Raw genomic sequence first — 25100 nt, 5'->3', positions numbered from 1 at the left:
TAATTCTCGGAAGCGCAGGTAGGTTCGGCGGACCGGACACGACCGTTCTCTTCGAGAGCTAGCACGGAACTACACTTGCGATATACCACAAATGGAAAATATCACGATGGCTGCATTTGATGATTATACTGCGACTATAGCTGTCGGAGACAATAGTGAAGAAGCCTCACGAACATTACAACAGGCAAGTGACAATATAAATAATTGGACACTAATTGGACTTGGAAAATAAGAATTAATGATAGTAAATCTGTACGTGTGCAGTGCACCTATAAACAGACCGTACAAGCACCAATAACATTAAATAACACTATCATTCCATATAGCAACAACGCTAAATATCTCGGAATGAATGTCGATGCAAAACTTCGCTGGAAGGATCATATCAAGAAGAAAAGAAAAGAACTGGAATATATATAGGAAAATGTACTGGCTAATTGGAAGAAAATCACAATTATCAGTACATAATAAATTGCTATTATATAAGCAAATATTTAAACCTATATGGACATACGGTGTTCAATTATGGGGATGTTCTGCAAAGAATAACATAAATAAAATACAAATTTTTCAGAACAAAGTTCTGAGAAGCATTGTGGGTGCATCCAAATACTATAGGACTGATTACCTACATCGAGACCTTCAGATACCCACAGTCAGTCAAGAAATCAAGAGAATTGCAAGGGGGCATAAGGAAAGAATTCCATACTTTCCATTCTCATACGAATATTGAAATATTGCAACTTTTGGATACCACCAGAATAAGACAGACTCAAAAGAATCAAACCATCTGATCTTGTGTAGTGTTGTGTAGTGAGGTGCATATATTAAAAAATTCAGCAGTGACATGTATAAACATTATTTCACCAGAGACTGAGTTAGGGCCGATGGGTCCTTCTAGTTATATACCTAGATTTAAGTTAGCATAAAGACAAATTGTAGGTTAGACGGAAACGACTAGTAACAATGTATTAATTTAATTAAAAAAAATGAAAATGTTCACGTCAAAATTAAATTAAATGAAATGTTGGTTAAGTTGTTATAAAATATGAAGTATTAACATGGCGTCGAATTTTTTACTCTTGACGAATAGATAGAGCTCCGCGAATATATTGAACTATATTGAGTTTATTAATACAGCATTCCGATTGAAACATATTCCGGATGTTTGGAAAATAGTTGAAGTTATTGTGATTCCGAAAGCTAACAAAATCTTATCGAGTAATTTCACTGCTACCCGTAATATACAAAGTATTTGAAAAAATTGCGTTAAAAAAGACACCAGTTTAGTTTTATGAACAAACATTCAATAATTGATAAGGTGCAAAGCTTCACAGACATTACTGAAAAAGCACAAGCCTTCGGTAAAGTCTGACATAAGGGACTCATGTATAAACTAGCTAAAGTGTTACGGCAGCAATACACTGAACTCTTAAATTCCTACATTTCAGCCAGGCTGTCTAGAGTTAAACAAGAAACTGTGTACCATATAATAGTGTTTTGGATCCTATTCTTTTCATAGAGTAGGCATGTGACATACCTCAAATAGAAAATGAGACTGTGGCTACATTCGATGATGATAATGCAATATTTGTTTTAGAGACAATAGCGAAGAAGCAATCAGAAAATTGCAAAACGCAAGTAATAAAATAAAGAATTTCTTTGAAAGGAGCATATTAAAAAAGAAAGAACAGAAATCGAATTAAAGTACAAAAAAATGTATTGGTTATTTGTCTGAAAATCGAAATTTTCCGTACATAAGTTGCTGCTGTACAAGCAGGTACTAAAACCTTTATGGATCTATGAAATTCAGTTATGGGGATGTTGTGAGAGAGGTCATACCAATACAATACAAGTATTTATAAATAATCTCCTGAGAAGTATTGTCGATGCACCCAGATGCTATAGGAAAAACTACTTACACCGAAACCTTCAGATTTCAAATGTCATAGAGGAAATTAAGAAATTCGCACGAGGAAAGACTCGACTTCCATGATAATACCGAAATTTTGAAACTCAAATGGTGGATACAGACCTGAGCATTCGGGGCGAATTTCGTGAGAAAATTGAAAGTGAGCAGAATTGAATTCGGCAAAGATTTGTGCAGAACAGGTGTCAAAATTGGTTCAAAGTTGTAGTGCGCATGCGCTTTGCTTAGTTTCAGTGTTCGCCCCATGACTTTCAGCGCTTGATGACGAACAGAGCGTTATTCTAGGAGCCGCGAATCGGAACAACAAATTTGAGCGAGCGTAAGAACAATTGGCGGGATTATGAATGACATGACATTTTTCTATGGACATTTTCGATTTCTAGAAAATAACCCCGTTTTTCCTTAATAAATTATATAAAAACGTCATAAAAAACATGAAAAATTTAAATATTTATATTTTACCTGCAAGAACCTTGTTATAAAATTTGATATAATATTTAACTTGTTGATTTCTATTTTGCAAATTGTAATTCTTAGAAAACTGTCATAAAAATATAAGTTGTTTTCTTATTTTTCATTGAAGAGAATTACATTTATTAATACTCTCATAGAACTTGTCAAATAATATGGAAAAAATATTTCGCAACTGTAGAGAGAAAAGATGTTCAAAAATAATCTCATATAAAATAATTATTAACAACATAAAAATATTAAGTTTTCCAAGGGTTATTGGAACATTATTTTTCGATATAGTTCGGAGCATGTATGAAAGTTGTTCAAATACTAGAAATAGCAATTGAAAATATACAATAACGTCATATTAGTACTAATTTTACTAACTACTAAAAACCAACACATCAACATGTAAAAAGAACCACCCATTAACCGCACTATACTCAGCATCGGTTTTTAACTTATTTGCAAAAAGACCAAATTTTCGACCTAAAATATAAAGTAAAACTCAATAAACACAGTAATTTTAGAAAAAAATCACTTACCTATGTTATTCTTTAGACAGCAGATATATCACTGCAGTTCGTTATTCCTTAATTTTTCCAAGATATGTCTGAAATGTGCTTGTTAGCAAGTTTATTTTTTAGTTTATAATTTGAAAAGATGCTAGCATAATATCCTCTTATAAGGACTGTAGCTATTTCATCCAAATCATCTTGTACTAGTCAGCTAATATTTTTTCATACTCCTGAGCCGTTGTGTCTGAAATAATTTAAACACAATTAATAAATATTTCACATTCAAAATAGTAATCAAATTTCTATAATACAATCATGCACCATACAGTAAATACAAATTCATAGCTGTTTATATAATTCTTGTCTCTATCATTGCCGGACGACTTGACTGATTACTCCATTTATATATTTTGTGCCACCAAATAAAAGTAATATTCTTAATTTAAGGTTATATTATATCTACCTCATAGTGAAATGTTCACATATTTATTCCTTTCTCTTGGGACTTCTGATGATTTTAGATTATTTTGTAGTCAGGAATCTATAAATAAAATACTAAAATCGTATAAACACAAGAGACATATTCTTACCATAATATTCAAACGAGTTGAAATTCAATATTATTCGTATTTTGTTCCTTATCATAACTTTGTTTATTATGTTAACGACCATACTTACAAAAATTTTAAACTCTTTTAAAAAGGCTTAGACCGTCCATATTATTTTAACAATAAACATAGCTTTTTAAGGACACTCCACGTACGATCGAAAAATGATTCACAAGACATTTAATTTTGGCATGTCACTGTGAAAAGTAAGGCTATAAACAAAAGAATACGTGCCTCCGAACCAAAGGATGAAAACCGTCAAATGATTTTTGGAGTCCGAAACTTTCCGAGAGGAACCGAATGCGCCACGAATTGATTTTAATCAGCGCGTACAGAGAGATATTCGTCTAATCCATGCCGTATCTTTGCGCAGACCCCGAACGTTCGCTTCGTTCATATCTATACTCACCATTAGATAACACTGAACTAGGAGGCAGACTCAAGAGAACCAAACCGTTTGCTCTTGTGTAGTTGTGTAGTGAAGTGTACTAAATACTTAAAACACTACACTACGTTTCAGTGATACTAGCTTATTCTATTTTATTAAAAACTAAGTAAGGATCTATGGATTTTCCTAGATAAGTACCTAGTTTGAAGTTAATGTAGAGACAAATTGTAAGTTAGTCGGAAACGACTACTAATAAAATATCAATTTTTAAAAAATTATTTAAATTACAATAGTATCATAAAAAGGAACTTATAATATATATATATATATATATATATATATATATATATATATATATATATATATATATATATATATATATATATATATATATATATATATATATATGTATGTATTATAATTTGTTCATTCGAATAATCTCGTTTAGAAATAAGGATGGCCTATCTGATAATCTCCAGTGCCGGATTCCTGCTACCTGTCAACAATATTGACACCTCCTCGGTGGAAACATTGAGCACAAATTCATTTTGGCAACGGCGGCATGATGAAAAATATAGACGTCACAGTTTACTGATTCCGATTCAAATGTCTACTATATTACGTTATATTAGATAAATGTCAAAGGGATAAGACGAAGGGACGAGTTGGCGAAGGCGCGTGACTAGAAAATAAAGTAAACGGATGGGAGACGTACCTGACTTCTTAGGGATCTTTCGCCATGAGGGGCAACGGACGCCTTGAAAGGGAAGATCCGTTAAAATATTGGCATAGATTGAAAATGAACAATTCGCTCCTAATAATGATGGTGATATTATTTTGCCAGATGTATATTCATTATTTTCCATATTTGTATGAATAATTATTAAAGAATAATATATTATGAGGCATTTTTTTATTAATAAGCTTTATTTTTAATTTATCACATGGCTTTTTTAGTTTATGTAGGTTAAGACCCGTATATGCTTTAAAACAAAGTAGTATTTAATTTACTTGTACACTAGGTTTTATTTTTATGAATAGAAATGCTGATTTATTGGATCGACTGTATATACAATACTAAACTTCCAATCTTCTTCTAATATAAACGAAAACCTTATAATGTAAACACATCACTCCTCACACTACATATATCAAAATCAAAATTTCTTAGAATATCTAGTGCCATATTATTCACGCCATGTAACATGTACATAAGTTATGAAAACTGTAGGGTCTAAAACAAAAATTATTTTATTTTAATGGAAAAAAGTGACAACTTACCTGTTTCTTTTGAACGGATATTTATTATATGTTATAGATAGATTGATTTCGGTATTTAAAAAAATATATCGAAATAATTTATGCAACAACTAGGAAAAATTTCGATATTTTACAAAATATATATCGTTATTTAAAAAAAAAATAAAAATATTAATATATCGGTCCAAGAAAATATCGATATTCTCTAGTTATTTTAAGAAGTAGCGATATTTTGAATACATTTTTAAAATTAAGTACCAATCTAAAGGATTATTAAAAATAATAAAAACATTTTTATAATGTTTAAGAAATATATCGAAAAATAAAGACTAACAAAAATTCGATATATTGGTGTATCTATCAAAAAAAATCGCTCAAAATATCGATATTTTTTTCAGAAAGTATATCAATATATATATAAAGCCTTTTTATTTTAATTCCTAACATGATATATGTATATGGATTTCACCAATTAGACTTAGCGACCATTCCAGAAGATATCTTACGCAGCCTAGTTACTAGCCTGTAGTCGAGATGAACTTTTACCTATGAAAAATCACATTTAGGAAAACAATTGTAAAAAAATAAATTAATAATCTTGCCCCGGAGGGATTCCAAATATGTTTAGAGCCAAGGTTTTAAATTTAATCTTAAATTAATTCTTAATAAATTAAAAAACAAAATGATTTTGTAATGAAATATCCATATACACAACATTTTCTATAAAAAAACTGAGCATAAAATATAAAAATCCCGAAGCTTTAACAACATTAATGCTACCAAAAAAATAGGTATTTCTTATATATATTTATATATATAAATATATATATATATATATATATATATATATATATATATATATATATATATATATATATATATATATATATATATATATATATATATATATATATATATATATATATATATATATATATATATATATAAATATAAATAAATTATATATATTAAAGATTTATTAAATTATTTATTGGTACCACAATGTATATATATTAATATTTTTTAGAAAAAATCCATTATTTATATAATGGAATTTTAAATAATCATAAAGAAATTAAAAACTAAAAATATAGTGCCCAGTTAGTGCCTTTAAAATTAACATAACGCAGATTAACATAACCGCTCAATTCAGTTCAAATTAATAAAAAGTATCACATACAGCTTGATTCATTTAATTAGTTTTTAATATATTTTAGTCTATTTTTAACAATCTGAGAATTAGTATAATATAGTGCCCGGTTAGTGCCTTTAAAATTAACATAACGGCTCAATTCAGTTCTAGTTAATAAAAAGTATCACATATAGCCTCCCCACATACAGCTTGAATCATTTATATAGTTTTTAATATATTTTAAAGTCTATTTTTAACAATTTGAGAATTATAGTGCCCGGTTAGTGCCTTTAAAATTAACATAACGCAGATTAACATAACGGCTCAATTCAGTTCAAATTAATAAAAAGTATCACATACAGCCTCCTCGCATACAGCTTGATTCATTTATGTAGTTTTTAATATATTTTAAAGTCTATATTTAACAATTTTAGGATATCTGGACTGGACCTACTATTTAACGTGGGCTTCGAACCACGGTCTTCGGCATTAAACCTATTGACTGGCTAGTGGCCCACTTAGAAACCATCTAGGGACCAGTCTTGTTTCTGGCGTTACTAGGGTGGTTTTTCCTTATTGGATTTTACACTGTTGTCTAGAGACGTTTCCAATCACAATCACAAACAGAAAATAACTTAAATGTTTCATTTCGTTTTAAAAATCGACCCACTCATTTGAAAAAGCTTATATAACGATGAAGTGAGTACCGAAAACGACAAAAACGAGTACCGAATGAAAACATTCGAATGCATTCACTTAATCGATTTAATTTGACGATTATCCTCAAACCAATCAATCAGACCGAATCAAAATACCTGGGCTACTAAAAACAATATAGATAACACAATACATTTCGATTATATAATTCATAATCGTTCAATGTAGCGTTGGGTTTTTATAACTATCGACTATAACCTGTTTAGTAATTGACTACTTTTAATCAACTTGAATTTTAGTTCATTTTGGCTTTGACATACATTAAAATTCTAAGATAAATAAAATAATTAAACTGTTAAAAGTAAAAAACTATATTATTAAGTTAAAAAATAATGTTATAAAACATTATTTATTTTAATATTACAGGACATCTAATGCATATATTATAAAAGGACTTAAAACTACAATTATATAGTTGTAATAATTTGTAGGTTTGGGTTTTGTTTTATTATATTTGCATTGATTTTTTTTCCATACCACCTATAAGTCAGAGTTGCAGGCGCGTTTTTTTATTTAGTACTATCCCCAGGAGGCCTTGTATACGACACAAAAATTGTAAATCCAAGTAATATATTTTACTTTCATTAGAAAGCATATTGACCTTTTACGCTTAGTTTTTGTTTCCTTCGGTACAGTGTTTCCTTGTAAAGCTATTTTGATATCATTGTATTTCTCCTTAGTTTGTTCTATTAATACATGTATACATGTTTCTTGATAAAACTGGATTCAGTCACTGCATTCTCCCTAATACATTTGCCATATCTGCAAAAGAGTTAATATAATTTCTCTCCTTACACATTTTAACCAAATACTCATATATTCTGAACAATTACACACATATATGTGCACATAAAACTTTCACACTCTGCAATAAAATTTCCTACAGTTATCGTATATTAATTATATCTCACCTTTAGTTATTAGTCTCATTACCCTGTGTTGGCAATATTCAGCAATGATAAAGTTCCATTCAAGTAAATAACTAAGCTGTTAATATCCAATCTATCTAACATTTGTTCACAATTATCAATTTCTTCTTCAATGTGCCTGATCGATTTCATCCAAACCGAAGGGGTTACAACCATTGTTGTTTCCAGCATAAAGAACAATATATCTGCAATGGACTTTTAAAAAATGTTATGAATAATAAAACCTAATCAATTTTTATTCTAACGTTTACCTTTTCCCATCAACTTTTGTAGTCTTAGCACTATTTTTATTATCATCTTTATTATCATATCTGAAATATTGTAATACATATTCTGAAATATGTCTCATCTAAATACATTTATTGAAATAATATGTCTTCCTTGATTTTATTATATGCTTTTAAAAATTATATTTTTTTAAAAGCAATGCCAGTCCATTGAACCGTGAGTTAACTTTACGCCATAAAATCCTGTATTAAATATAGTTATTGTACATTATATTGTATATTAATATAGCAGCATTTTGGAACTCTATTTTTCAAGATTATTTATTAATATAATAGGGTAACAAAAACCAATTGATTGATAAATAGTAAGTAAATAATTTTGACTGAATTATTATTATCTTGGAAACAATTAGGTCTTTCTTGATTGACTTCATCTCTTGATGTCTGTTCAAGGCTTTTGGTTGTTCAAACTTCTTTCATTAAAGTTTCAACAACTAATAATCTTAAAGTATCTCTGATTAATGACAAATAAAATTATTGTATTTAAAAAGGATATTTAAATAGTTGTTAAAGATTGATTGGGAAAATACGATAAAAATATTTAGTGATCATTACTCCATTCTTCTTTACAATCAAGTAAAATATATAAAATTTAAATGTAATTTTACATAACTCAAAATGTAACTGTTCTTTTGAAGGTAACAGAATCTAGCAATTACCTCTTTCCTTTCCGTTCCCAAAGAATTAGAGAAAAATACATGCCATCTTACTTATAGCACGGTGGAAAAAAACTTTTGTAAGCATATGTTGGAATGAAACAGAAATAAACCATTTAGTTTTACCATATAATTTCATTATTACTTTCCAAATATTAAAATACGATGAAACATATTTAGGATCAGTTTCCATCCCTTTTTTCAAACTGCCACTTACCAATTTCAAATTATTTAAAATGAATTGATTTATATAGCACAAAGAATCGAACAATTATGCCAGTTCTTTCCTGTCTTAAAATTAATACGGGAAAAAAATCCGACCATTTCGGCAGTTTTCAGTCGATAGTTTCCTTTGTTAGTTCATTGTTAATATTGTAATAATTCTGTCTTAAATATAGTAACATTGTCAACAGTGTGAATCATTTGTTCACTTTTTAAAAATCCGTCAGGTTATAGCTAGACACGTCACGAACGATTCAACATCTAATAATTAACAACTAAGCAACTTTAAAATATTTTCCATATTTAACGTTATGTTAATTAGATACGTAGTACCGGTTATCTTCAAATAACGTAAATTTGTATCATCAATTTTACCTAGATTACCTTGTAGAATGCAAATATATATTAGTGTAAAATAAATAACAGATTTTTCAAAATAATGCTTTACGTTTTAGTACGTTTTTTACGCTTGTCTCTGTAGTTTATTTCATATTAATAGTATTGTTTGATATACAAAATGAGCAAATTGCTACCGGCGAATTACTTTCCACTGGAATCATATCTTTTCGAAAGAAAAATTTAGAGTCTCACATGGGGTTCCCCAGGGTAGTGTCTTGGGACCATTTCGGTATCTGCTCCACAGTGCTGACATCCCACCAATAAAAGAAACAGTACTTAGAACATTTGAGGGTGATACAGTTCTCATGGCAAAAGATATATCTCTGCCTAAGGCTGCAGAAAAAGTACAAGTAGCAGTCAACAAGATCAACCAATGGACCAGAGACTGGAAAATATAGCTAATAGCTCCAATACTGCCCATGTTAATTTTGTGTTGCGGCGAAATGACAAAAACCTAATTATATCATTTTCCTCAAGTGACTCAGCTCCATTCCTCAAACAGAATCAGCTAAATACCTCGGCATCCATCTCGATGGTAGGTTAAATTGGAAACATCATGTTAGACAAAAGGCAAAGCAGATTAGACTCAAAGTTCAGCAACTGTACTGATTAGGCAGAAGATACTCTCAGCTTGACTTAAAATCAAAGAGATTAGTTTATTAGTTAATTATAAAGCCGAGTTGGACCTAAGGGGTGCCAATATGGGATTATAATAAAACATTAAACCAACTGATAATCCAACGCAGCCAAAACAATGTTCTAGTAATGTTACTAATGCTTATCGATACCTAACCAACAAAGAGCTGCACGATGAACTCGAAATAAAAAAAAGTGATCCAAGATTTCACTTTAAAACATGCAATAAGGTAGCTAAATCACAGCAACGTGGAAGCAATAGAGCTACTGGATAACACTCAGGAAATCAGAAGATTGAAGCGAACCAAACCACTCGAACTTGTTTAGTGTATTCTTGAGTTTAGCTGAAGAAGTTTAGTTTTATTTTAATTTAAATAACGTAAGTGAAAAATGAAGTGCGTGAAATAAACAATGTATTTATTTTATTTTTTTATCCTCTGGAAGTAAATTAAATAAAATATTAAAAATTAAAAAATGGCAAACCATAGCGATTCAACCAAATCACCTGCACACTTTGAAATAAGATTAGAACAAACAGCAATAACGCAAACTCCACCATCAGAATGGACTACAGTCATTAACAAAAAACGATTGAGAAGTCCAGAAGAAGAAATCGCGAGGAAACAAACAAGAATCAGTGACTATTGGTTGCAGAAACCGATAGAGACAAAAAACAGTTTTAGCAACCTGTCGGAAGAAATTGAAGAGAACATACAACCAAGCCCTGAAAAAGTTGTTCCGAAACCACCACCAATAACAGTCTATAAGGTAGGAATAATAAAAAATATCCATGACTTATTGAAAACCATTACTACGAAATACACAATTAAAACAGTGAGCTATGAAACAATTAAAATCCAATTGTTCGAAGCGGATCACTTTAAAGTTCTTATTAAAGAATTGGATGAAAGAAATACCCAATACCATAAATTCAGGCCAAAATCCGAGAGAACATTTAAATTCGTATTAAAAGGATTACATCACGGGACGGACTTTAACACCATCAAGGTAGCACTAGCTGAAAAAGGCCACGAGGTCGTAAATATTCACAATATACGACATCACACGACAAAAAAACCTCTGCCTATGTTTTATATAGACATAAAACCTAATGGAAATAATAAGGCGGTGTATGAAATCACCAAATTGGAAAATAATATTATTAAATGCGAACCACCACATATAAAAAGAATTATACCACAATGCACAAGGTGTCAAGCGCACGGGCACACAAAGACTTACTGTCGCAAATCATATAGATGCGTAAAATGTGCAGGAGAACATAAGACAGGAGATTGTACTCGTAAAGTTCGCGATGAAAAAGTGAAATGTGTTAACTGTAACGGAAATCATCCAGCGAACTACAAGGGTTGCGCAGTTCACAAGCAACTACAGCAGAAACTCTATCCTGCCTTAAGGGAAAAAAGGCATCAACAAAAACAATCCACTACTACCAATCTACCACTACCAACCAGAACAAGTCAACCAGACATAACTTATGCCCAAATAGTTGAAAATGGTTCAGCACAAAAACGAGAGACAATATCTCAACCTACTGAAACTAGCAACATCTCAAGATTAGAAAATATGATGGCCAAACTAATGGATCAAATGAGTACGATGCTTGGTCTACTCACAACCGTCGTCAGCAAACTTGCCTAATGCCTGAAACCAATAGCTACAAAATCGCCGTCTGGAATGCCAATGGGCTTCAACAACACGCCAGGGAACTAAAAATGTTCGTAAATGAACAAAATATTGACGTTATGATGGTTTCCGAAACACACTTTACGGACAAGAATTATCTGAAAGTTCCTAAATATAAGCTTTATCATACAAATCACCCTGATGATAAAGCGCATGGAGGTACAGCCATAATAATTCGAGATGATATAAAGCATTTCGAAAAAGAAAAATTCCGCAAAGACTACCTGCAAGCCACCAGTATAACCATAGACGAAGCCCATGGACCATTAACAATTTCTGCGATTTATTGCCCACCCAAACATAACAACAAGGCAGAACAATTTCAAGAATTCTTCAGTACGCTAGGTAATAGATTTATAGCAGGAGGAGATTATAATGCAAAACATTTAATGTGGGGTTCAAGAATAATAACCTCAAAAGGTAGAGAACTGCTCAAAGCCATAAGGAAAGATAACTTACAACATATCTCTACTGGTGAACCAACATATTGGCCTTCAGACAGAAATAAAAAACCAGATACAATAGATTTCTGTATTACAAAAAATATTGATCCAAAAAAGTGTCAGGCAGAATCATGTTTCGACCTGTCTTCTGATCATTCACCAATAATAGTAACAATTTCTTCAAAAATTACCATCAAAGATAAACCCCCTTCTCTGTGCAATAATAGAACTAACTGGCCCTCATTTAGAGAAAACTTAGACCAAAATATCTCCCTAAACTTACCGTTACAAACTGAAATGGATATAGAAATAGCAGCAATAAATCTTACAAAAAATATACAGGAGGCAGCATATTCCGCGACTCCCAACAGTGAAACATTTCCAAGAAAAAATACACATATATCATGTACAATACAGAAAAAGATAGCAGAAAAAAGAAAGTTACGACGAAATTGGCAACAGCAAAGGACTGAAGAGAATAAAAGAAAATTTAATAGGGCCATAAAAGAGCTGAGAGATCTAATACAAATTGAACAAAACCAAGGCATTCAAGAATACCTAGAAAACTTGACATCAACTGAGGCTACAGACTATTCGTTGTGGAAAGCAACAAAAAAGCTTAGGAGATCCCAGCAGCATAACCCACCTATTAAAACAAGCGAAAATAATTGGGCGAGAAGCAATAAAGAGAAGGCCGACATTTTCTCAAAACACTTAAAAAATGGTTTTAAACCTTTCCAGTCTCAGCTACATAAAGATGACGAAAATAAAATTACTAGCTTTCTAGATTCGCCATTTCAAATGGATTTACCGCACGAGAAATTAACGGTCAAAAAAGTTAAACATACAATAATGAGAGAGATTAATATTAAAAAAGCTCCTGGTTATGACTTAATTACTGGCAAAATTTTAAAAGAACTATCTGAAAAGGCTATAAAACTATTAACATATATTTTTAATGCTATGCTACGAATTAATTACTTCCCTAGTATCTGGAAAGTAGCTAAAATATTAATGATACTTAAACCAGGAAAAATACCAGAAGATGTGACCTCCTACCGACCTATAAGTTTATTACCAATAATCTCGAAAGTTTTCGAGAAATTATACATAAAAAAACTAAACTATATAATAGAAAAAAGAAAAATTATTCCAGAACATCAGTTTGGCTTTCGCAATAAGCATGGGACTATAGAACAAGTGCATAGACTTGTAAACCAAATAAACGCTGACCTAAATGCCAAAAGATATTGTTCGGCTGCTTTCCTAGACATATCTCAGGCTTTTGACAAAGTATGGCATACGGGCTTGCAGGTTAAACTAAAGAAACTTCTCCCTCATCCGGACTATCAGCTACTAAAATCGTATCTCACTGACAGACATTTTATCGTAAATCAAGGCGATGAACATACCGAATTAAATCCCATATATTCAGGAGTTCCGCAAGGTAGTGTACTGGGTCCAGTACTGTATCTTCTGTATACGGCTGATCTGCCCACCACAAAAATAACTACTGTGGCAACATATGCAGACGATACAGCAATCTTAGCATCCCATGAAGATCCAGTCACAGCATCAATAAACCTACAAACCCACCTGGAGCAAATACAATTATGGTTGAAGACATGGCGCATTAAAGCCAATGAATCAAAATCCACGCATATAACGTTTACCCTGTGTAGAAAAACATGTCCACCAGTAAATATCAATCATTGTCAACTCCCCCAAGCAGAGCATGTTAAATATCTTGGTATGCATTTAGATCGACGCCTAACCTGGAAGAAGCACATACTCTCTAAACGGAAACAACTAGGACTAAAATTATATCAAATGTATTGGCTCATTGGGCGCAAATCCAAGTTATCATTAGATAACAAGGTATTGCTGTATGAGTCTATACTCAAGCCCATTTGGACATATGGAATTCAACTATGGGGTACCGCTAGCAAATCTAATATATCCATCATTCAACGGTTCCAAAATAAGGTGTTGCGTGCCATTGTTGATGCTCCGTACTATATTTCAAATAAAGTGATACAACGCGATATTCCTCTAGAACCTATAACGAGTGTAATCCAACGTGTTTGTGTGAAGTACTTCGAAAGAGTGTCAGTGCATCCCAATGTACTCGCTAATCAGCTAAATATGCGACGTGATAGTGAAGTGCGTAGACTAAAACGTTTAACACCACCTGATCTGATTACTGGACATATGTAGAGTTTAGAATAAGCATTAGAATAAGTCTAATTAATTAAGATAATATTTTGTACAGAAGATTGCTTAATGAAGTGATTTTCTACATGCCATGTATATATAATATAAACAGAAGAAATACTTATTGCCAATAGGGCAGATTGTGGACTCACGAAGAGTAATAAAAAAAAAAAAAAAAAAAAAAAAAAAAAAAAATTTTAATTTAGGAAATACATACTGATGTATTAATCCCGTACTCGCCTTGCTTGTATATTAATTAATTGATTAATTTGTAAATTAAGATTATACTAAAGATACCTAATGAAATATATAATTTATAAAAATATATATATTATATTGCAAATTGGACCAAACTTATCCGGTCTTCGTTGAAATTAAAGGATTTTGTTTAATTTGACACATTTTATTTTCAAATTTGTTTATATATTTTATTTTGTATTAATATATCTAATAAATCTACTGTAATGCTTGATCGTACTAATTATAATTCTAATTCATATGGTCTGTTACAAATTGGATCAAACCTTTCAACTTTCCGTTGAATGAAGATTTTTTTTCAATTGACTTACATGAATTGATATAATTTATTATTAAAATTACATATACTATTTACAACAAATATGCACATTGCTTTGTTCTCTTACGTCCACATATATTCCCTTCTTGGTCGGAGACTGCGATATATGATGCTTATGTTAGGTGCTTCTATATATCTTGATCACTTTCCATTTTCAACTTTAAATAATAATTTATTGAGAAACATTAGCACAATAAATATTGATGAAAATATTTTCCAACGTTTCTACAACTTGTTCTCATCTTTCTGGCAATGGAGTCAAAAGTTGAAATATGGAATTAACCTCGATCCAATCATCGATCGACCATTTTGAAAGTGTATGCCTTCTAAGCCCATACTGCATAGATTTGAACAAGTGATAATCCGTAAGCGCTTGACTGATGAGTGCGGTAGATATTTATAAAATAGAAATTCAAGCTGCAGCAGTGTATCCTTGCTTACTCTTTTTTACTCTTAGTGATTCCACAATCTGCCCTGTCGGCAATAAGTTTTTATTATGTCTATATATATACATATATATATAAAGGTATTGCTGTGTGAGTCTATACTCAAGCCTATTTGGTCATATGGAATCCAACTATGGGGTACCGTCTAATATATCCATCATTCAACGATTATAATTTTACCCGAAAAACAGCAAACCTTTATTGATAACAATGCAGAATATTTCGCTTAAATAATTGCATTTTTACATTACAAAAAATCTAGTTGAATTCTACCACAAAAAATGTCACGAACTTTTTCTCAGGGCTAATAGTTTTTTATTACTCTTAGTAGTTCCACAATCTCCCCAGAGGGGAATAAGTGTTTGTTATATTTATATTATATATACATGTCATGTATAAAATCACTTCATTAAGTGATCTCCTGTATAAAATACTATTTTATTTAATTAATCTAAAGCTTATTCTAAAGTCTATATATGTCCAATAATCAGATCGGATGGTGTTAGACGTTTTAGTCTACGTACTTCACTGTCGCTTCGCATACTTAATTGATTAGCGAGTATATTGGGATACAGTGACAATCTTTCGAAGTACTTTACACAGACACATTAAATTACACTCGTTATTAGTTATAGAGGAATATTGCGTTGTATCATTTGAAACATAGTACGGAGTATCGACAATGGCACGCAATACTTTATCTTGGAACCATTGTATGATGGATATATTAGACTTGCTAGCGGTTCCCCATAGTTGGATTCCATATGACCAAATAGGCTTGAGTATAGATTTATACAATAATATCTTGTTATCTAATAATTTGCGCCCGATAAGCCAACACATTTGGTAAAGTTTAAGTCCATGTTGTTTCCGTTTGGCGAGTATGTGCATCTTCCAAGTTAGGCGTCGATCTAGGTGCATACCAAGATATTTCGCATCCTCTGCTTACGGAAGTTTACAATTATTGATATAGACTGGTAGACATGTTCTTCTACGGAGCGTAAAAGTTATATCACTGGATATTGTTTCGTTGGCTTCTATACGCCATCTTTTCAGCCACATTTGTATTTGATTTGGGTGTGTTTGTAGGTTAATTGATGCTATGACTGGATCTTCATGAGAGGCTAAGATTGCCGTGTCGTTTGCGTATAATACCACAGTTGTTATTTTTGTTGGTAGAGGTAATTTGGAATGTTCATAGACTTGTTTTGCAGTAAAATTACGATCAGTGAAGTAAGATATTAGTAGCTCATAATCCGCACGAGGGAGAAGTTTCCCTAATTTACCCTACAATATCGTATACTTACTTTATACACGTTAAAGAGGGTTACTATAAAATAATATAATAATATTAAATTATATATATATATATATATATATATATATATATATATATATATATATATATATATAATTATTCTATATATTAAAAATAATAATCTATAAAATAATTATTATAGAAAAATATATTTTTCGCATGCGGATGCCATGCGCGTTCCCAAAGCCGAAAGAGCTTCCCTAGCAGAGTCGGTGAGAAGTTTGGAAGTTAGTGGCAAATCTTCACTCTCTGGGTCCAGTCATCCTGCTGGCGGTATTTTAAACAGTGCGAGCACGTGAAGTCTTAAGTTCAAATGTTTCTTAAGTTAATATCTTAAAAACTCCTCATAGATTTACTTAACATGTGTTAACATTAACTTTATAATAATTTGTGCCATGGATAAATTTATCCTTCTTTTAATAACAGGTATTTTAATAATTATTTCGAAACTCCAGAAAAAATTAAACAAAATATTTCGAAGGGTTCTTAGAGCTCCAATGTGTTCAAATCAACAATCTGACAGTGCCATCACTAGCGACACCAGATATACCTACTATATTAGATTGCGATTATTCCCTGGATTTCCCCAAGGATGAAGAACTGGTGGTAAAATGGTTTTTTAACGAAGAAACGTATCCAGTTTATCAGTGGATACCCGATGCCAAGCCACAAGATTTAGGTGAACACTGATCTGAACGAATGGAAATATTTGTTCATGAAACCGATTTTATTCTTAAGGTATCCTCAAAGGGCGCTTGGATTTGACATACAGGGCATCAGAAGATAAGAACAAAGTTCACAGAGCGCTGAGGATCGTCAAACTGAGACCAGACCTTTCCGGCAACTTTACGTGTTCAGTGTCAACGTTCAGCAGTGAAGACAGTCAAACCAAACAAATGTTAGTATTCGGTAAGTGTTCGACCTAAACATAATTACAATAGAATCATTTGCGCTAATAAAATGTATGAGACCTTTTATAAATTATTTTTAAAATCATTGATTGTTAACCTTGAAAAACATATTTGATATTACCGTCAAAATAAACTAATTATTAATTATCATAAAAGAAACATTTTAATTATATCGGAAACATTATGCTTTATAAAAGTTTTAATTAATTAATTTTATTTAAACATTTACATAAACTGTTATATAACTAGATTTTCTCTAAATTATGCCAAACATATATTTAATATAACTAGTGATCACCCTGTGATCGATATTCAACCACATTTTATTAAGTTAACCTCTCTCATAATGGTATAAGTTGAAAATGATATGTCTTTAAAACTTGTTTTCACAATATTTTTAATATAAGATCAGAAATGTATTTGATCTATAACATTAATTAAAATAATAAATATCTGTATATTAAAATAGATTCAAATATATGCAAACTATATAAAGAACTAACACTTACTACACTTTAAATATATAAATGCCATTTAATTAAATCTAATGTTCATTAAGTTTCAATAAGCAACAAAATATTGAAAAGTTTGAATTACTACACCATTGAACACTATAACAAAAGTATCATAAGTAAGTTTATTTTCAGAACTGAAACTTCAGAGCATCATATAATAGTAATGAAGTAATACATATTTGTATATTAAAACAGAGAATATATGAATACAACAATTTTGAAATTGATAATTGACTTTAGCATGTATATTAAAACAGTAACGAACACAATTACGTCATTTATTTTTTACAATTTAGAAATTTATATTAAAGGAATGTATTTACAATCATTTAATAAACTATTGAGTTTTCAAAGATTGGGCCTATAAAGGAAGTAATCAAGTTAAAAAAATAAAATGTTATATAGTCAGATATATTATTACATTAATCGTTAAACTCCTAAATACTTAATGTCGCTGCTTAAAATGCTTAAAAATTTACTATTAATAATTCACGATTTCTTCTATTTGTCCTATGTGTTCCTTTTATGCAAGTTATGTAGTTAGTTTAATTTTAACTGCCATATTTTCATTACTTCATCTGTATATTCTAATAGTCTTATCTTTTATTATAGTTCTCACCTAAAATATGTATTGCAAATAAAATAAATACACCAGGCTAAAAAAAGAAAAAAAATTATGGAGCTATTTTGTAATTCTTCTAATTAAATTATATATTCCTTGCAACGTTCACTTTAACATTTGATGCACAAATTAACGAATTTATTACCTGCAATATTCGATTAGTGCTTTGTTAAGAAATCCTTGTTAAAAACCTGAATCAGAAGTTAACACCACCAAAATTTACAGAAAATTCTATATTAATAATCTTTAAAATTACCTCTAGTACAGTGATATACTACAACTCCAGAACCATATCAATTACTATCAAATTATTGTCATATATTTTGCGTCACCGATCTGACGGTTATTTCTGGTTGCTTGATTTGACCGTATTTCGTTTTATTGGAATTTATTAATTTGTAGCACATATTTCACAAAAGTTTTAGTCCTAAATTATTCCTCGATATAAGCTTTAACCGTTCCAAGTTTCACACCTCTAAAGGCCCTCGTTTTCCTCAAAAAGAGAGGTAAAATATTCGCTAAGCCGACTAATATATACAAGAAAAGGTGTAATTATTTTTTTAAAACCTCAAAGGTCATTTTAATATTTCAAAACAAACTTTTTAAAATTTAGTGTGATATATGCAACCAATTAAAATTTAAATTAAAAAGATTATTTAAATTAATGTTTCTGAGAAAATATAATTATTTTTATTGTTGAGGGAAAGATATATTAAGAATTTTCATTATATTTTTTAATTTCGGTTTTCTTTTCGTGTTTTCTTAAAGCCAATTTATTCATATATATTTCAAACGCCAATAAATTATATATTTGCTGTTTTAATCCATGATATTTTACCATTTTTCCCATAAAACTACAATTCCGTCACTGCAGAACATTTGAGATTTCTGGATAAAAAAATTGGACGGGACGAAGTTATACGACCAATGCATCAAAAATTCCCAGTTCATCTCTCTTAATTCTTGCTAAGCACTACTTTCTGGAATGTTTTAAAACGAAATACTTTTGACTGAGTAAACGAAGCATTACTACCTTTATATCTAGAATAGTCTGTGGACTGTTATATTTCAAATGCGCCACAGTATGGTTTCATTAAATAACTATTACAAAAAATATCTCAATTTAAAAGGATCTGCATTATTAGAAAAAAAACCGAAATTATTTTTTCACCGACTTAATATTAGATATGTTTACTGTGATTTGGTACTTTGAACCCCCAAAGTAATTCACTATAATGTAACAATTAACTAGAAAATTATACTATTAAAATAGTTTTACATAGATAATATATGTTTTGTTTTAAAGTGGATTACTAATTACTATACATAAACAAATTGTTAAACATAACGAATTCTATACAGTATCGACCTTCAGTTGTAAAGATTAGTGAAACGAAAAAAGATATTGTATTCAGTGTGCGACATAAACTATTATAATGAGCCTTTATTTATCTATTACGCATTCTTGAACTTTATATTCAAAGCTACAAGCAACGTAGCGTTTCCAATTTCATTATTCAATTACCTTTTCCAATTTGTTTACGTATGAAAATGTTGTGTGTTATATATATTAAAATATGGGAAGTCTATTTGACTGAAAAATGTTATTAATTCTTATTTATCTTATTAGTTTATTCCTCTCTAAGAATCTTAAACTAGTTACCACACATATAATCCCCTCAAAACAAGTCAACATTGCGCATAAACCGCATCAATAAGATATTAGTATAAGAAACACGATTTTATTAAGTTTTATCTTATTTGGCAAAGTGGTCGTAGAAAAAAACCCTTTCTACTGGTGCATTTGTACGAGACCAATATAAAATAGATTTAATTAAAATGAGAAAATGTTTATGCTTTAGATTGTTGGTATGAGTTCTCATCGAAATATTTATATCATTCCATTCGGTTATTATTTACAATGTGAGGTAACTAGAATATAAGTGAAAATGATTTGTTCTTGCAATCTCTATATCCATTTTCAGGCAATAAATTAAGCGACGTCTTCACGCGTAGGTACTTCTTTAAAATCTGCCTTAGGGACGCCGAAAAAACATCGATATATCTATATTTTTTCAAAAAATATCGAAATTTTTGGTCGATATTTCTTTGACCGATATTGAAGATATTTTTTAAACATTTTAAGGAACCTTTTAATCACTTTTAATAAACTTTACAAAATATAATAAAGATTTTTATTAAAATTTTATTTTAAATTGTTTACTAAAAAGATTGCTGTCGGCTTGGTGGCGCATTGGTAAAGGCGACAGGACGGTTCTCCTACTGTTTTGTTGCGATAGCCGCGGGTTCGAATCTTGCTGGGCCAGGGTCGTTTGCGATTGTTTAATATTTGCGAATGTCCTAGGCAAGAGTGTAAAATCCGACAAGGAAAATGATCCCAGTCATGCCAGTAACCAGGCAGCGTAAGACCGGATGTCTTCTGGGATGATTTCTAAAACTGGTCACTCACTATATATATATATATATATATATATATATATATATATATTGCTACTTTTTAAATCCAATGAAATAATTACTCAATGTTTTTATTTTTCAAATTGACAGATTTTAATCACTACATAGTATAAAACAAAGTCGCCTTTTCTGTCCCTATATCCCTATGTGCGCTTAAATCTTTAAAACTACGCAACGGATTTTGATGCGGTTTTTTTCAATAGATAGAGTGATTCAAGAGGAAGGTTTATATGTATAATACATGCATAATATACTAAGGCAACATTGCTAATTTTAGAGGTTTCTAACGTGATGTCGTAAATTAACCTATTTTTTTAGGCTTATTTAGCAATTAGCAAAAACGCTGCCTAACGCTACGAGTTAGATCAAATTAATGTACTACAGTATTGTACACCATAAAAAGGTCTATAAAAAAGTCCGCGATGGTATATGTTTATCTTTTAGGGATAACCCACATTAACCATTTTTATTGTTTACTTTTTATGTGAGAAAATGTCTTATTTACGAAGCTATTTTAAGCAATACGGCATTAATCCTTATCGAATTAAGTACCTTAAATACAGTGTGCAATTAATATAGATCAATATGGTTCGTTACAGCATGTAAATTAAACAAATATTTTCGGAGATATTACAAATTTAAAATTTGCGTTTAAAAATGTGTAATGTAATAAAAATTGTATGAATTTAGATATTCCAAAGATAGCAGGAAATCTTCATAGTAAGTATAGGGGAAGAGGAATTGTTTTACTCCAAATTTAATGCGTGCAGGCCAAGGGCAGTAATGAATGAACCAAAAATACTGGATCGATTTTAATCATGTTTTCATTGAGTGACATAGGCATATATATTTTATGCCCGTGCAAAGTCGGAGCGGGCCGCTATGTTTTTATATACAACGTTCATATTTTTTCTGTAGTGTATTTAATTTAGTATCAGCATTGCACCCGTGCGAAGCCGGGGTGGGTCGCTAGTTATTATATATTTTAAATATATCGAAATATTTTCTAGATTATTTCAAATTCTTTAGCAAATAAATAAGTCCGCTATTCGAAATAATCACTATTAAAAAACCGGCTTGATTAGCACCGTCGTAAGGCGACACTAAAAGACGAAGTTGGACCAGTGGCGGGTTCGAATCGTGCTGCGGAATGGTCGTAAATTTATGTTTGTAATTGGTTTAACATTTGTGATTATCCTTAGGCAAAAGTGCAAAATCCGACAAGGAAAATGATCCGAATCCCGCCAGTAACCAGGCTGGATAAGACCGGATGTCTTCTGAGATGATCTCCTGCCCGAGGACCGTTCGAAGTCCATAAATCCTAGTTCTTAAAAGGACATTCTAGAAAAAAAGTTTTATAAAATTCTGTATCTGAAATTTCAAAACAAAAAGAAAAAATTCGATACATGTATCGAACGTTTTTCCGCTTCAGTCCTACTTTTCCACGCACAATTTACTTAATGACCGGGGCGAGAAATCCCAAAACAAAATTTCGATACTCTCCTTCAAAAACCCTGGGTTTTTAAAATCAGTATTTTACAACTAAAACTTGGACACGCTCAAACAAAGAATGTCGTCTAACTATATTTTCAGTACAGTTATTCTCTTTTTAACACGTTCTTCCCGTTACAAAGTGACATCTAATGACATAACTAAATATTTGACACTATTATCTGATGTTATAGTAGTACCATATTTATATATGACCCAAACGTAAATATACATAAATTAAGTTATCTTAAAATTTGAATAACATCAAATGAAAAATATATTAATAACTGATAAACAGGTTCTTCAAAAGCAGGTTCGCTAAAAATCTTTAAACTTAAGTGAATGTTATTATCAATTAAATCTGTCGTTGCATATTTATTTTATATGTTTGAAGTGGCATATATAGAAGTATAGTCCGAGAGCTGGCGACACATAATCTGGAACATTTGGAAAGCACAAAACCCTGAAATTGACTCCTGTAAGTATACCAGGAGGACAATGACTTGAAAATTATGCTAAAAGTGTCATTATTATAAGATAATGTTTATTTATTGTTTAATAATATTATTCTTTTTTATATTCTTCTTTCTCGTTAATATACTTCTACTATACCAATTGATATTTTTCTACTAAAATAATTTCTTCAAAAGGTCAATTAAAAACATATCCTGCCAATCATGCAATAATATATTAATTTATTTACATTCATATTCATAAAAGTAAAGGAAAAACAATTCAAATTCATTCTTGATTGACAATTCATTTTTGAAAATAGTTATAAAAAGATTATTTTAATTGAGACTCGCGGTATAACATTTCTAGTAGGCTTAAAGCGAAAGAAAATAGAAAATATGATATAAATTAGAAAGAATAAATTTAATAAACGGTGATAAAATGCATCACTAAATGTACAGAAAATGGAAAACGATTTAAATATAAAATAGAGTTAATTCTTTACAGATTCGTAAAATCACAAAAGAAAAAATAAATGGATCTTGCAAACGTGTAGAGGTTTTTCTATACAGAATTTCTATACAGAGATTTTTTAATTAACCATAATTAAAATATAAAAAATTAATGTTTTTTAAATACATCTCGTTTTTACCAACGATGATTTATCTGGACTGAACCTATTATTTAACGTGGGCTCCGAACCACGGTCCTCGGCATTAAGTCTACCGATCGACCAGTACCCAACTTAGAGGCCATCTCAGAAGACATCTGGTCTTACCCAGCTTGGTTACTGGCGCGACTGGAATGGTTATTTCTTGTCGAATTCTCCACTATTGCCTATAAAGATATTTACAATTACAATCACAAACATAAAGTACATATATGCCCCAGCAGGTTTTGAACTCGCGACTATCGTCACAGTAGGAGGACCGTCCTGTGGCCTTGACCACTGCGCCAACCAAGCCGGGAATTTAATGATTTATATATGCATTTTTTAAATTTTGGTTAATGCAATGGATGTGTTATAACTATTTACATTTTAAATTATCTACCATTATGTGAGCTTTCAAAATTACCCTATGCTAGTAATTTTGTTGATATTGTTTCATCTGGAATATATTTTTATTCATAGTTTAATTTTAGTTACGCATTTGATTTCCATAACATTAAAACCCCTTAATGTGGGATTTTTCAAGCCCATCCCTTCAGTATTTAGTATAGCACAACATATTTTTATGCATAAATAAATACGTTCAACTATATTATGCTGCTGCTGCTGCTGAAGACAGATGCTATCAAATGACTGGCATATTGTCTTAATTTTTGAAAAAATTACAAAAATCGCCATTTCACTAATTGACATATTTTCACATAAATATATCTATCGCAGGAGTAGGCCATTCTGCTGGAGTAGTGACAGGATGTCTTATTAGAAGATAATTAAATGAGAGAAAAGGTTTCAGCCCCTAACTGCGCACTGGTGCTTTTTAACATGATTAGTTTGCTACTACTAATAAAAACAAATAAATTAGAGGTGTCAATAAAAATAACCTCAGCTCTCGGACTATCTTGGTATCAAAATAATATTAAACCAAGATAATATTTATTGGACTCTTAAAAAACTATTTTCAAAAAATTATTTCAACATTTTTATTTGATGAATAAACAGATCTCCAACTGATGAATGTTTTAATTTGAATAACCCACACAATCTAATTGATTTAATAAAGCATTATATATTATTAGGTGGTTTTTATTTTATTTTTTTATGTAAAGGGCTGAGTAAAATT

General features: G+C 30.6%; 1 protein-coding gene and 1 long non-coding RNA gene across 2 annotated transcripts in view; one reads left to right on the top strand and one right to left on the bottom strand.

Annotated features, from left to right (window-relative positions):
• The window catches only part of LOC143199680 (uncharacterized), a 769697-nt gene that overhangs the window by 110073 nt on the left and 634524 nt on the right, over window positions 1-25100 (bottom strand). The window lies entirely within an intron of this gene.
• Window positions 17104-25100, top strand: part of LOC143199677 (uncharacterized) — a 46224-nt gene continuing 38227 nt past the window's right edge. Inside the window, exons 1-3 of the mRNA XM_076409657.1 lie at window positions 17104-17266; window positions 17322-17519; window positions 17579-17749. Coding sequence (XP_076265772.1) covers window positions 17236-17266; window positions 17322-17519; window positions 17579-17749 — 400 coding nt within the window. The 5' untranslated portion in view covers window positions 17104-17235. The remainder of the gene's footprint in view (window positions 17267-17321; window positions 17520-17578; window positions 17750-25100) is intronic.

This window comes from Rhynchophorus ferrugineus, unplaced genomic scaffold, assembly GCF_030347505.1.
Source record: "Rhynchophorus ferrugineus isolate W39M unplaced genomic scaffold, kcgeb_rfMv2 rfM7, whole genome shotgun sequence".
Taxonomy (NCBI): domain Eukaryota; kingdom Metazoa; phylum Arthropoda; class Insecta; order Coleoptera; family Curculionidae; genus Rhynchophorus; species Rhynchophorus ferrugineus.
Note: the sequence above shows the minus strand (reverse complement) of the source record. Positions and strands in the feature narration are given on the sequence as shown.